At 31.4% G+C, this 15,665-nt stretch overlaps 1 protein-coding gene across 1 annotated transcript in view; it reads right to left on the bottom strand.

Annotated features, from left to right (window-relative positions):
• Positions 1 to 15,665, bottom strand: part of LOC145280332 (double-stranded RNA-binding protein Staufen homolog) — a 263,575-nt gene that overhangs the window by 75,598 nt on the left and 172,312 nt on the right. The window contains exon 8 of the mRNA XM_080132102.1: positions 13,427 to 13,678. Coding sequence (XP_079988228.1) covers positions 13,427 to 13,678 — 252 coding nt within the window. The remainder of the gene's footprint in view (positions 1 to 13,426; positions 13,679 to 15,665) is intronic.

The following is a 15,665-nucleotide window of genomic DNA, read 5'->3' as shown; positions in this document are numbered from 1 at the left end:
AGTGATTTGGCAAGGACAGTCAAAAAGAGTAAAGCTAGACTAATAGTAAGCTTACTTATTGTCCAAGTCCATTTTCTTGCATTAGCACTGACAATGGTTGAAAGAAATAGCAAGTTTATTTCTCACTGGTAATTAGCGCATGAGAATTATAAGTTCTATTCATTCTTAATACCCATAGATTCTGGTTGCGAGTGGAAGAGGGTGAGGTTTGTAGGAGGAGATACAATGAGATGAACCCAACCCTAGAGTTAAAACATGGAATAGTAAAAGTTAATAAAAATTTCATCGAAAAAAAAAAAAAAACCCAAAGAATTTTTAATGATTTTGTTTAGTATTAGATGTAATAAATATTTACTGAAAGTCAACTATTTTGTTGCAATAAATTTCCGTTAAAAACTGAGACTGGACTCCAAACTAGATAAGATCAATAATTGTTATCCAAAACATCTCATGCATCAATAAAAAGAATATAGATTTCAAATACCTTAAAATATTTGGGTCTTTAAAATATCCAGTTAATTAAAATTACCATGGATAGGGGATAATAGTATAAAATCAAATAAATTGTTAGTATTATTGTTTCTATTGTTGCCTTGCATTTGGTATATACTAACAGACTCGCCTTTCCTTCTTTTCACAAGGATAGCATGCCCTACATCCACTACAGTAATATTGTTTATAAATTTAAATGCCAGTGATGCTGGTTATAAGCACAGACTTCCTTAGACTAGTACATTCCATCTACAATCAGACAGGGAAGGTTGGTTGGTTTGTTCAACCAGCATATCAACCTTCTTTGTATCATTTAATGCGGCATACAGGTTCTTTTTCTTTCTTTTTTTAAATAATTTTTTGTTGCTTTTTTAAGCGGGTTGTTTTCAAATTTTATTTGCCTTCCATATTTGTTGCCTTTGGATGTTTGGTTGTTTTCAAGCTTGATTGTCACTAAAAATATGCGAATGATGTTTTGATGTTATTAGTTGTTTGAGAGGGATTTATATTTTGTGGTAGAAATTTGCTCTTTTTAATAAGTTTAGGATTATTATTAGGGTTTTCTTTTTCAAAGAAATCTTTTAGATTTTGGGTCTTGTAAAAATGTTTATGTATGCATGTGAGGTCATAACAGTCCAGAAAGAAATGTTTGCCCATATATTGTTTTTGACATGTTATACATTCAGGAGGTTCTTCATTTTTTAATATAAAGGAGGGAGTTATATATGTGTGTACTATCCAAATATGTGATAGGACTACTTCTTTTTGTGATTTTTGGGATTTGGCAGTTGCCTAATTTTAGATAGTCTGTTGTTTTGGCAGTTGTTCCAGGTTTCTTGCCATTCTTAGTAATAAATTAATTTACAAAAGGTTTGTAGTTAGTGTATGGTACCTTTACTATGTCACTTATTTCAAGCTTTAATGAATTTTTTACAGACATGTCAGCTTTTTCATTCCTGCAGAATTAGTAGTGACTAGAAATCCAACAGAAGAGGAAAGTTTTGTGTTGTGAAATAGAAATTGTAGAAGTTTGATCAGTAAGGGATTATTTAATCTTTGATTTTTTAATGGTTCAAGAACTGATATGTACGAATATTATGGATTTCTTGGAATTTAGGTAATCGATTATATCCAGAGCTAAATCTATAGCTGTAATTTCTGCACTATAGATTGAAAAGTTATTTGGTAACCTTTCCTGATAAATAGTATCATCTAAAGTAGAAGTATGACGACTTTTCAACACTGTTGCTTTTTATTTTTTGTGTAAAAAAGTGTAAATTGTGCTTTGCTGGGTGAGAGCAGATTTACGTAGGCGAATTGCTTTTTTGCGTTCGTCACTGGGCCATGATCTTTGCTGTTTGTTAGTTCTGCTACATTTTGGTTTACATTTGTGGGTGATGGCTAGTAATGTTTCAGAAAAATATTCCAGAAATTTATTTGGGTTTTTTTCCTCCAAGAATTTTTGCTGGCATTTTCTTTATAATCCTCCCAATTTGCTTTTATTTTCCATTGTGGAACATGATTCTTGGTTTCTTTCAAATTTGTCAGAATTATTGAGAAATAGTCAGTACCCCATGGATTTTCTAGAACTTTCCAGTTGTAGTCCATGAAGATAATGGGATCACACAATAGGTCCAGTACTGAGTAGGTGGCTGAACTAGGGTGGAAATATGTATTGAATTTAGTATTTAGTATGCATAAGTTATTGTTATTAATTTTTTTCCAGAGTTTTACCTTTTTTTTTATCTCAGTATAGGAACCCCCATATTTTATTGCAACTATTAAAGTCTCTGAATAAGTAGGGTTTGGGTAACTGATTTATTATTTTGTTCAATTCTATTTTATTTATTGGATCCTTAGATGGGCTGTAAATTGAATAGACATCTATTGTTCTTTGTATTGTTCTGTATGAATTGTTTTTTAGGTTTATTTTGCTTTGGGAGATATCATTCCTAATAAATGTGAATACTCCTCCAGAAGCCCTTGTTGGGTAACATGGATGTAATTGTATAGTTTAGTTTTTTATGTCTATTTTGTCTCCGGCTTTAAGAAGGTTTCTTGTAGACATATGATAACTGGTTGATGATTTGTTATGAGGAGTAGTAGGTTGTTTATATTAGATTTTAGACCATGGCAGTTCCACAGAATGTTTTTTGAGTCATGTTTATGGGTGTAGATTTCTTCTATGCAGTATAATTTTTTAGTGTTCAATATGTTACATTATTTAAGGAAACTGTCTTGTAGACAAATTACACCAGAGAGTTGGTTTGAAAGAAGTAATATTAATTTGTTTAGTTTGTTTTTTTAGGCACATTTATTTAGTCATTTTTATTGTGATTTGTGTGGTTTGGATTTTATTTTTCTGTATTTGTTTGAGTTTCTTGGTTGTCTATAATCATTTCCTCAAATGTTTCAGGGTTTTGTTTCGGGTTGAGTTTGATAGTGTAAGATGAGCATTATTTGTGGAATGTTAAAAAAGGAGAGTTTTTCCATTTCATTTTCTGTTCTTAGTTATCTTTTAGGCCTTTTGTTTTGCTTTTGTTGTTTAAAGTTCTGGTCTTTGAGTTTAACTGAGACCTATCTGTTTTGTTTTCATTTTGTTTATTTCCTTACTTTGACAGTGATTGATGACTTATTTCTGGTTTTGTTGTTTGTTCATTTGTACTTTTTATTTCCATTTCATCAAACAATTTGGATTTATTTTAATGGTCATTTCACATATTTGTTTCAATTGTTTTGCTTTCTTTGGTATAGTTGAAGGTTTTTCTGATTTCCTATTTGCTTTTGTAGAGCTTTGAAACATTGGTTTTTAAGAGAGGAGGTTTTGGTTTGGGAGGAGATTACCCTTAAATTTTTTTCAGGTCTTGCTTTCTCTATTTTTTGGTAGTGTAGTCTTTCAAAATTTGTTTGAAAGTTTGGCCATTCATTTGGTTCTAGGCATATTAGTTTTTCAATAAGTTCATGGTACTTATCTATTTGGGGTTAACTTTTCTACTGCTTTTGTATAGAATTTGTCTAAAGTGTATGATTGAATTATTTTTTGGGCTATATTTCTTTTCTATTTTATTTCTAGGATTTCCTTTTTTTCCTCGTTCAAATGTTTTGGAGAAAGCTGGGGGAGTTCCTTGGCAATTAATATATTTCATGACATTCTTTTTCATCATAGTTTTGTTCTTTTAAGTCACATTTGGTGCATATAGGCTAACTTCTACAGTTGTCTCTGATGTCCAAATTTTTAGCATTTGAAGCATGTTAGGGGATTAGGGATGTATATTTCTGTTTCAATAGTAAACCTCTTTAGTTTTTTTTGTTTTTTTTTTACTGTTTTTAGTTGTATTTTATTTGTATTTTTCCAATAAATAATTTTGAATACATTTTTTCCCTAGGGATTCTAAAAACTTAGAATTTGGGGAATTCTGTCATATTTTTCATTATCGGAATCAGAGACTTTGGAATGAGATCTTTTTTTCAGAGGCATGATTTTTTGTACATAGTTTAATGAATTATTTTTCTTTCATTTTTTTGCCTGCTGCCCACCCACTACGGAGCCCTATAAGAGAAATGTTGGAGGAAACCATATGCCATAATGCAACAGGAATATAAGAGGGGTATATTCACTCTTTGGCGGACCCATATTTCTAAGCCTTTTTTTTTTTTTTTAGGAAAAAAAAAAAAAAAAAAAAAAAATGTTTTCCAGTCATGTTGGGTTTGTTGTTCTTCAAGTGGATTGATCTTTCAGCCACTACTAAATCTCTTTCTTGTATGATGTGGGGAGCATGTTGTGTTTGTCAGATTAAGATCAAGACATAATTAACAGATTACTAGTCCAAGTAAAAACCAAAGTGGTGTGTTGCAGGTTCATGGCCTTATAACGTCCTGGGCACAATTTGCTCAGCCACCAGTATCCCGTGCTAAGACATCATGGGTCAACAGCTGGCTCCGTTGAGAGGCTTTTACCCTCTGCAGGAGGAGGAGGAGGAGGAGGAGGATGATGATGATGATGATGGAGGAGAGACAGACAGGCAGGCAGACAGACAGACAGAGTTAGCATATTCTAATATTTCTCCAACAGGGAAGGGCAGGATCCATGAATCTTCCTTCTGTGACTTTGGACTCTGCTAGTGGTCAACTTTTGGTTTGTTCTCTCAGTAAGTATAAAAGAGTGGTTTGAGGGATTACATAGATTCCAAAAATCATTTTAAAATTCTACAATCTGTCTACTGCCATTCGCAAACATTCCTTATACCAACAGGAGAGCAAAAAGCATCAAATCTCTTTGGAGAACTTTGCCAAACCCATTTTTTTTTTTTGCTCCCACATGGTGCTATTTTAATCTTTTCTTTTTTACATGGATGTTTAATTAAATTGTTTATTTTAATCGGTTCTGACACTTCAAATTCCCCTCAGTGCTCTTTATTTGCGTCAATATTATTTTGAATTATACTATCGATTTTCTTCTGATGAGATATAGTTGAAAGAACTTTAGAGAGTTTCTACCCATCATGTTTGTATGTATATGTGGTGTGTGTGTTTGTACATATATATCATGCAATTGAAAATGAAGTCTTATACCAACCACACCCTTTTAAATAAAATTAAATAAAAAACCCTACAATTATATTTTGTATTTAAGGTTTTTACTAAAATATTGGTCGAGCATGTTTGCATAACACGTCCATAAGCAACGTTTCAATTTTATAAAAAGATTTTTTAAAAGTATTAAGAAATTCAGTGTCTGGAACAGAAGTACACAGGACGTCCTCGCTCATTCCTGCAAAATGCAGGAGTGCTCTCTGCTATCCTATAAACTGCATAAACAATAAATGCTTGTCAATTATAAAATAAATAAAAAGGTTTTAATTAGAAATTACTTTTAAAATGCATTACATTTTTTACAAATTTGCGATTCTTTATATATATAAAAAAAAAGAAAAGAAAGTGAAATTGAGCTTCTTAACGAGATTTTATTTTTTATTATTAACTTGACTCAGATTCACAACTTTTTCAAATTTGTAAACTCTGGTGTTTGTGAATGTTGTAACGGTAATTGTATATATGTACATAAAAAACAAACAAACAAAAAAAAACAGATGAACTTAACTGGACGATGATGATGATATAAAATGATGGTCGTCATATAAAATGATGATGCTGATGATCACATAAAAGGAAGCGAAAGGATCACCCGATTCGGAAAGGAAAATCAGGCGATCCAAATGAACCAATAAGATGGGAGGAAAAAAAAAAAAAAAAAATATTGGCGCCGAAATTGAGGGGCCAAAATCGGAAAACTTTGGAGGGCAGTTGCGGAGACGTTTCCAAAGATGATGGACGTCAATATATATATATATATATATATATATATATATATATATATTGGAAAACATATATATATAACTATAGGATACAGCGCGACTCCGTTGATGGAATATCAACGATAAAAGAAGATGAAAAAAGAGAAAACGTTTAGCTCAAATTAATGGTTAAAAGAAGAAAAAAGAAAAACAGAGCCCTTTGCGAAGGTGAGTCGGAATTTCTGTTATTGATATAAACTGTTATCCCCGCTGGCTGTCGCCAAAAACAAAAAATAAAAAAATAAAATAATGTTATTCCGGCACTACATATCATAAAAAAAAAAAAAAAAAAAAAAAAGAGGAAAAGAAAAGGGGGCAGAAATTGCAAATAAATATATACATATAATAAATAAGGGGAGAGAAAATATATATATATATAGGATTTACTTCTCTTGGACATATCTTGTATTTTGTGAGACTAACCCATTCGGGCATCTAAGGGTTGATACATGTGTGAAAAAAAAAAAAAAAAAAAAAAGGGTGGAACAAAACAAAACAGATTTGAAATAAGAAAAAAAGGGAAGGGGTGGAGGAGATGAACTAACCTCCAAATTGAACTATGGCCAGCTGGCTGGAACATTTTTCTTTCTCCTGTTTTTATGACTTCGTTTTTATACATTGTGAAAAAATAATAAAAAGGGAAAGCTGTATATATGTACATACAATGATGTGTTTGTCCTTTCTTTCCTTCTTCCACGAGATCTGATCATGTTCACCCACCTACAAATTTACCCTGAGCCTATAAGTATCGTTCCAAGTCAAAGATTGAATATACATACCCCATTCAAGTAATCTTACCTGACGGAGGAGGGAATAACGGAATGATACTTGGCGCGACCTTCCATTAACTCTCTCCTAATTACCTAGAGAACATCAAGCAGAAATCTAGGGGAGAGGTCGTCACAATGTTCTTTTAAATAATTCAGCAACAATTCTGTGTATTACATGCTTAGCACAAAGTGTCACATGAATGTTCTTATACACCATTGCATTAAAATGGTTAAATTTTAATACACAGTTCCCATATTGAATTCATATTCTAAGCCAATTAATCATATTGTGAACAAGCATCTGGGTAGAGTGTTTAACGTGTTATTCTCCATCTTTTATTGATTTTTTTATAGCATCTTCATCATTCCATGTGTGATATGCAGCAATTGGCCTTTATCACACTTATGTTCTTCATTACAGGTATTTGTAAAATGGCAGATAAAAAAAAAAAAAAAAAAAAAATAGAAAGTATTTTTGTGCAAAGAATCAGAATATGCCATCGAAAATCTCCAGAAATGAATGGTTTCCAAATAATCTGCAGTAAATGCACATAAATATGCTGCAATTCCTTAAAAATGCCATGTATTCATTAAAAGAAGTTTGAGAACTTAAAGTTGAATTGTATTGCATTTTATGCACAAGAAACTGAACTCTAAATCTAGGACTGTTTAAAAATGAATATGTTGCAAGGTTTCTATGGTATTGTTGTAGATTAACACCTTTTTTTAACCCTCTTCCCCATCTGATCACTTCTCCAAGATATGTGATTTTACCTTTGTAAGCAATTATGTTTGAATACCTTGAAAAACTTTAATGAAAGATAAACAAAAATTATTTTAGAATGTAAGATGATTCCCTATTTTGAGTCATTCCAGCATTCAAGGGCAGTTAACCATCTTTTTTTCTATGGGTAATACATCCTGTTTTTTTTTTCTATGGGCAATACATCCTGTGTGGTTTTAAGAAGGTCTTTGTGCAATTATGAAAGGGTGGGAGGTTGCCACTCTGACTTTGGGTTAATGATAGGGCTAAGGGAAATTATGTGAACATCCTGAAAACTTGATAGAAACAAAAGCAGTTTTAGAGTGGGAGTTAGTTTCACATAAATTTAATGTGAAATAATTCAACATTTCGAGACCATTCTAGCATTTTAGGACGGTTGACCAATTTATTTTTTATGGGAGATAAATCATGTGCACTTTTCTTTAAGGACCTGGTTTTTTTTTGGTTTTTTTTGCTCATTTTTTTTTTCTTTTTTTAGATGCTTATATGTAGCTTATAGAGGAATTTTATTTGGTGGAGAGTTTGCCACTTGGACTTAGCGTTATTGTCAGGGCTAAAGAAGGTTTTAGGAGGAAACTTGCCCCTTGTATCTAGAGTTAGAGGTATTTTTTAAGAGGGTGTTTGACACCTATATTTACGGTTCAAGCATCACAGAACTGTAATAGGTATAAATGTCTTCTCTCCTTCATCACTGTTGTTACTCCCGTTATATATAAACCTCAATATGGACCCCTATACAACAATTATGTTCTGATAACAAAGTAACTAACTTAAACATGCAAGAACATTTTTTTTTTATATTCATATTTTCAATTAAAAAAAAAAAAAAAAAAAAAAAAAATAGTTCTGGAAAAAAAGGCTTGTTTATAGCTGTGCTATTGCTGCTGCTACTAATAAAAGACAGTCTTCCACCTAAACTCAAATAGAAACGATTTTTTTCCATGTATTATCATTTTAAATAGCTATCACAAAAGAAAGCATACATTTATACTATTAATGGATAAAAACAGCAAAAAGATTGTTTTACTTGACAGTGGGTTTCTATACTCATCATGTTGAAGTTGTCTTTTAACACAACAAAAAAAGAAGAAACAAACGAGTAGTCAAAAGTATTTTAGACACCCCAAACTTAAAAGTGACGTCTCTTTTGGTTAGTTTCCAAATTTCATGTCAAAATTCTTAATGCAAACACGGTATGAGCATTTACAAATCAGGAGTCTTTACAAAACCTTACTGAAAACACCATTTTATGATGTTCACATTTTTATCACTTAATAAAAGCAAGGTACCCTTGCTTAAAAACTCTTATACAAGTATACAATGTACATTCATATAAATCATTTGAAAGTATATTCATTTCCAAACAAAACAGTTGTATTTTGAGGACTTAAAATGCTTTGGTTTTTAAATTTACAATTTTAGCAGAACCCCCTTGAAATCTGTGATTATCCAAAACATTTTATCATCCTTATGTATTACAAGTTCAAGTACTTTGAAATTAGAGAGAGAGAGAGAGAGAGAAAAAAACAAAAACAAAAAACCCCAAAAAACATGAGTAAATGAAAAATGCTTATTTACTCAGGAAACTGAATTTGAACAGTTTTTATTTTATGGCACTGGAAAGGTAAATCAAATAAATTATTAAGTATTTTCATTATCATAAAATCTAAGATATAGGTAAATTAAAAAACAGCTGGTAGGTTTAAAATTATAATAGATTAATAGTTAAGAAAATGTTATTTTAAATGTTTTTATAGAATTTTATTTTGATCCATAATTTTTATTATTTATTTATGTCTGAGTAATAATCCCATTTTAAATCTAAATGAAATTAAAGTTACAAAAGTTTTGGATTTCATCATTCTACCACATGATTATTTTTTTTACATAACATTATATCTGCAAAATTTTGTTTCCAATTTAAGATTTTACAGTTGATTCTAGATTTGAATGATTCTTTCCAATTCAAAAAAATTTGATTTATTGCATCTTGCATTCAAATGTTTTAAGTATACAAATGCAGACAATATCACAAATAATCTAAGAATATACATATATATAATCATCTTAAAATACATCATCAGATAGGCTCCAAAACTGTACTGGTAAATTAATCTTTTATAATTATTTCTGAATTCATCAAGTTTATTCTTAAAATTGTCTACACTAGTTATTTTTTTTTTTTTTTACTTAAATAATTTGTTACAAAAATATAAAATCAAATTTTGTGGTGGATTTAATTTTTAATATTCTTGCCTTTAAATTTCTAGAGTTACATATTAATTTTACAAATATTATAAGTGACATTTGATTTTCAATCTAACATTGTGGCAATCAGTTTTAATTTGCATTTGATAATTATTAATGACACTTTCTAAAAAGTAGTCATATTAAAAAAAAAAAAAAGCAGTAAAAATATAACCATAAACAAGAATATTGAGAAAAAAAAAAAGGTTTAAATAGTTGACATGAAGCAAACAAAATGCATAGGAAACTACACATCAATAAACAGCTTCAGCTTTAAATTTATTTTAAAGTAATGGAAGCAAAAAAAAAAAACCCCAAAAAACAAAAACATTAATTTATTATTTTTTGTTGTTTTATCAAAATCGTGCAAAAGTCCCCAGTGAAAAAACAAAAACAAAATGAAAAACTATTAAGTCATCTTTTCACTCGTACTCTGGATGCTATTTACATCAAGCAGAATTCGTTGACATTACTTGAACATTTTAGTTTTTGTTTTCAAATTTTATCTAATATTATTCCTTTGAAAAGTTGACTAATCAAAATTATGATTATTTTTTTTATTTAAAACTATTTTAGTTTATCTTTTATGGTATAATTTTAATCTTGAATAAAATACTGAAGTTTTAATCTTTTCACATGTTTAGCTTTCACATTTTCATTGATTGTTGTTTATTTACCAGTTATGAAATCATTTCAATGTTTCTGTTAGGGATGTAAGTGTCAATGACAAAAAATCTGAAATTGAGACAAACTTTCCAACCTGAATGTAATGTTCCACCTTTACAAAAATTTAATGATCCTCTATTTCTGGGTAATTCTAGCCTTTTAAGGAAGTTAATTAAAAGTTCTTTGCTATAGGAGAAATTCTGTTCAGATTTTTCTTCCCAATATTTCTTTGAATCTTAACTTGTTCAGGTATCTGACAAGACATGATTTAGTAAAAGAGAAAAGAAAACATCTTTGTAATAAATGATCATTATGAAGTTGTTTTTTTACACTCTAAATACCTTAAGCCTTCATGTACGTTTCCAAAAAGCAGTCACCTCTTTTCACATTTTCTACATTTACTCTGACATACCTTACCAAGCCTTCAAAAAAGAAAGTGGCAATCTGATTTACATAGTACTATTTCTCTTCTTTCATAACCCTTACATTCAATATCCAATTATGGTTGCACCAGAGAGATTTATAGCATAAGTTTCTATGGGGTTATGGCTTTATGAAAGCCCACCAGAAGTCTCTTGCCATCTGCGATATAGCACTGCAGTTATCCTAATATTACACAACTGCTGATAGAGAAGCTGTTCTTAGTGCTACCTAAAAATTAGGGCTCCTGTACTACCAGTTGAAAACAACAGCCAGACAAGCTGCCAAATCTGTATCCTCAACCTGTTTAAACAAGTGTGGCCCAGACTAGTCATGTGAAGCTAAGTGACAAGAAACTGTACTTGTTGATGAGGTAGAGAGAAAGAGAGTGTTTATTGTCATAGCCAAGAAATAAGGCCAAGCATTTTGCGGTGTCAAATAAGTGTAAAATATTTTGATATCACCAGGTATGTACATCATACAGATTTTTCTTTAATTTTGATATGTTTCCTTTAAAAAGCTTTTTTGATATCACCACCAACAGAAATCAACAATAATAAACATTTGCAAATAGAGTTGAGTCAAAACAGTATTGAATAGAAATGCAGTAATTATTTTTATATGTCCCACAATAAAAATAAATGATCACTTCTAAATAAACTATCGTAAGGGAAATACCTTTTGATTAAAAAAAAGAAAACATTTCAATTCATTACTTGTAAATAAATACCAATACTTTGAATTTCAGAAAACCATACATTTTTCAAACAATAAAAATCTACTTGAAAAATTCAATGCCAACTAAAAAGCAAAGAAAGCATGTCATCCTGTGATTGCAATTACTTGCGTCATATAACCTAGCATTAATAAGAACTTGTTGAATTTGGAAAACTAACAAGTATGCTTTTAGATATTTGTGAAAAAATGCATTTTTGCCCATTTAAGGAGACATTTTTCTGTCCATCTAGTGGATATTTAAGTCCCTCTAAAAGACAAACCATATTTTTCCAAGGGTTATGAATAATTGTTTTAACGTTTTCATGAGTTTCGAGAAAAAAAATTTATTAAGAAATATCTTTCATTTTTGTTGATATATAAATTTTAACCAATAATTGATTTATCTGACGAAATATAAACCCTAGATGGCTGTTCAAATTTTCAAATTACATTTAAATTATTAAAAATTTGAGTCTTAATCAACAGTAATTAGAAGAGTTTCAGAAAAGAAATAAGTTTACTTAATATAGCCTAAACATTTATATTTTAAGGCTACATATTATACATATTATATTAAAAGATTGATTCTTGTCTAATCACCAACATTAAACACTTGAGTTGTTAGGTGCCCCTCTCTCTCACACACACATATATACACACACACATATTGATAGCTGTATCAGTTTTGTGAATCAAATAAATATTTTGGTTTGCACTTATATATATAATGTTGGATGACTTTTCAGACAGAGCTTTATAGCATTTACACGAGTTACATGTTTTATTAGGTTTAAAGCACCCACTATAAAGCATATGTAAGAAATCGGAAGAAAGGAAAGAGTGGCTGGCAGGCTTTCTCCTCTTCCTCTTAAATTTTCCATAAAAAAGTAACATTAGCAAAATACCTTACTTGTAAAGTTTAACAACAAACTTGTTTAATGTCTACAAACCTATTTTCACTATTGTTATTGACAAATGAAAAATATTTCCTCCACTAATCTGTCCAAACTTATAAAAAAAAAAAAAATCATATTTTGGTATAATTATAGATTAACATCCTCTGCTCCACAAAAAAATAAATAAAAATACAATTTAAAAAATAGGTCTTTTATACCTAAAACTTCTTTTAGGCTTTTCATGCAAGCTTTTTAGTTTATAAATCTATGTGCTAAATAGCTAAGATTACCTATAAACATTATTTTGCTAAAAACATTCTCTTTGATGAGATGGGCCATATTGAAAATCTATGGATTAAGACAAAAACTTTAAATATTTGTATTTCTTTCTGAATGAATATTTTTTTTTTTTTTTGAAAGCGAATACAGAAATCCGAAAATGTGACTGTAATTAATGTTCATTCACACAATTCTGAGGCAACACGTTCAGGACTGCAGAAGACAATACGAAAGGAGATTGCTAGTACATTTCTGAGCAAACACCAATGTGATTATGACGAGGGTCTAACCCGAATGTATATTGTCGAAGGTTTGGTCTGTTCAGTTGCAACACAGGGCGGTATTTAAGCAATAAAATTGTTTTCTCCTTCAAAAACTGAAGGAAATCACTTTGGTATAACGAGTTTGATTTTATTTGGTATATTTAAAGCATTCTACTCAATGATCAAGTACAAAACCAATAAAAAACAAAAATGCTTCAAATTTCACTTTCACATCCAAACTTGCAGTATTTCATGTTTAAAAATTCTGAAACAGATTTTTGTGTTGTGTCTATTTTGGTATTTGCATATTCAGTTTTCAAGAGAGGTAATTTGAAGTAGTGTTGAGAGAAACAAAAAAGTGATGCATATGAAATGTTTATAGTAAATTAGACTCATATGATCGCGAACTAGTTTGCAATACTTAATATTTTGAAATGCTGATTTCCTGTTGGTGGTGCATCTATTATGGCTAGATGAAAAGCATGCTTGACAACAAAGAAGGCCAGACAATATTTACATAATCAGAGTTTTGAAATACCTGTTGTAATTGGTCTTGATAACACACCTTTATAAGATTCCTGTTCTTCTTTTTGCTTGTAGTAGACTTTGCTTTAGGACGTGCAGCTGTGGGAGGAAGTGGTTGTAGTTTTTTCAGTTCCTCCAGCATAGACTCTGCAGCACGTTTCTTGGAAACTTGTTTGCTGTTACCCTCAGCCTCTGTAAGAAAGTCTCCCACAGTGCATTGTGTCACAAAAGTTTTCATATGTGGGGGTCCAGACTCGCGGGTAACCTAAAAAGAAAAGGTTTAGTCATTTATGAACTATCATAGGCAATGTTATGAGAAAAACTACATTCTTAAGTTTTTTTTTATTTTTTTACTCACATTCACCCATAAGGAGCTACTATTTGGGACCATGCCTAGGAAAAATTAAAATGTTAGTTTATGTTACATTTGAACTTCTACATATCAGTACAGTCAGGAAAGCAGGTAGCAGTAAGGGAACTCAAAAGTCTAGCTGTTCAAAGGAAAAAAAAACTATTAAAAGTAAAAAGCTTTCTCCTTCACTGTTGAGGGCTTACCTCAACAGTGATGGGGTTTAATTTTATTGCTAAGCGGGTTTGTTGGAGATATATACGAGGAGGTATAAGTGCAACAAGTTCAGAGTACATTTCATTAAAATATTGGTAAAATAGGCACAGAGACGCAACATTGCAGCGATGGGACGGGTTCGAGCTTAGTTGATTAAGTAGGAACTATTAGATTGAAGACTCTTTTTTGGACCGTATCCAAGAGGGAGAGACTACTGGTAGATGCAGCAGCCCAGATGTAGCAACAATATTCCAGGCATGGGCGAATGGTAGTTTTATTACTATCAGGTGTGAGTAATCTTCTAGCATGATAGAGAGAACCCACCTTCTTTGCAGCAACCTTCTCAATGTATTTGTTCCAGTACATATTGCCTGTGAATGTTGAGCAGAGGAGTTTAAAGAAAGAATTCTCAGGCAGGCTGTTATCTGTTATGGATATTGGTAGTTGGAGAACCTAGCATTAAATGTTACCATCCATTTACGGCTCTATTCCACTACGGTCTGGAGGTCATTTTCTAAAGATTCTACCATTGTTTGTGTACATCTGCTGTTCCCTCGTGCATGTTATAGAGTATTGTATCATCAGCAAATATACGCAGCTCAGACACAATATTGTCAGGAAGGTCGGTCATTAATGAATATTAGGAATAATAGTAGTCCAAGGATCAACTCCTTAGGCACTCCTGCATTAATATTATGCTGTTTTGATGTATGTCCATCAATGACAACCTGGATGTTTAAGAAGAATCTAATTATATTTAGTATATGTCCAGTTATACCATATGATTTAATTTTCTTTAGCAGCCCTTTGTGCCAAACTGTTAAAGGCCTTGGATACATCAAGGGTTACAGCTCTGGCTTCACCCGCCATATCTAGTACATGGTAAATGCGTTCAGAGATGACTATTAAAATATCTCCAGTAGAACAACATTGCCTAAATCCATACTGTTTGTTAAAAAGAAGATTAGCTTTTACGAGGTAGTGTTCAGTGCTTGATTGATTAAGGTCTCAAAGATTTTAATGAAGAGAGGGAGGAAACTATAGGGTGATTATTGAGAAGGTCAGTCCTTTCACCAGAATTCTTGTACATTGGTACCACAGAGGCCATCTTCTAGCTATTATGGAAGCAAGATTCAGCAAGTTGTAGATCTTGGAAAGTACAGAGGTTAGCTCAGCTGAGCATTTCTTAATTAGTACAGCAAGGATGAGATCAGACCCACATACGTTGGAGGTGTCTAAGTTTTTATGATATCACAGACATGAGAAGGGATGATTTTCAGATCAAGTATGGCTTGCATAGAGAAATTTCGGAGAGACTTGTTTGTTGGCTCTAAAGTGAAGTTGGGGATGAATTGCTGGGCAAGCAGTTCTACCTTCTTGGTTGCTGTGAATGCAACCTTCTGGTTGTTGATTGCCCTTAATTCACTACATTATTATAGATTTTCTAAAAATCACAAGTTTTCTCTCTTACAATAATTTCATCTATGAATGTTTGCCTATTTGTATTTGACTTATGATGTATGAACTGGCAGAATGCATGCTGTCTTTGTGCAATGGCAGCTGCACAATCTGTAGTGGGGCCTACTATAATAACGTGGGGACATGTGCTACAATGCCTGTTTTACACCATTCAATAGTCTCATTCACACACTGTTCAGGAAGAGAAAAAATGGCTCTTCACCTTTGT

Source organism: Euprymna scolopes, chromosome 7, assembly GCF_053919585.1.
Source record: "Euprymna scolopes isolate OS-2025 chromosome 7, ASM5391958v1, whole genome shotgun sequence".
In the NCBI taxonomy this organism is placed as follows: Eukaryota; Metazoa; Mollusca; class Cephalopoda; order Sepiida; family Sepiolidae; genus Euprymna; species Euprymna scolopes.
This window is presented reverse-complemented; position numbering and strand designations above follow the sequence as displayed.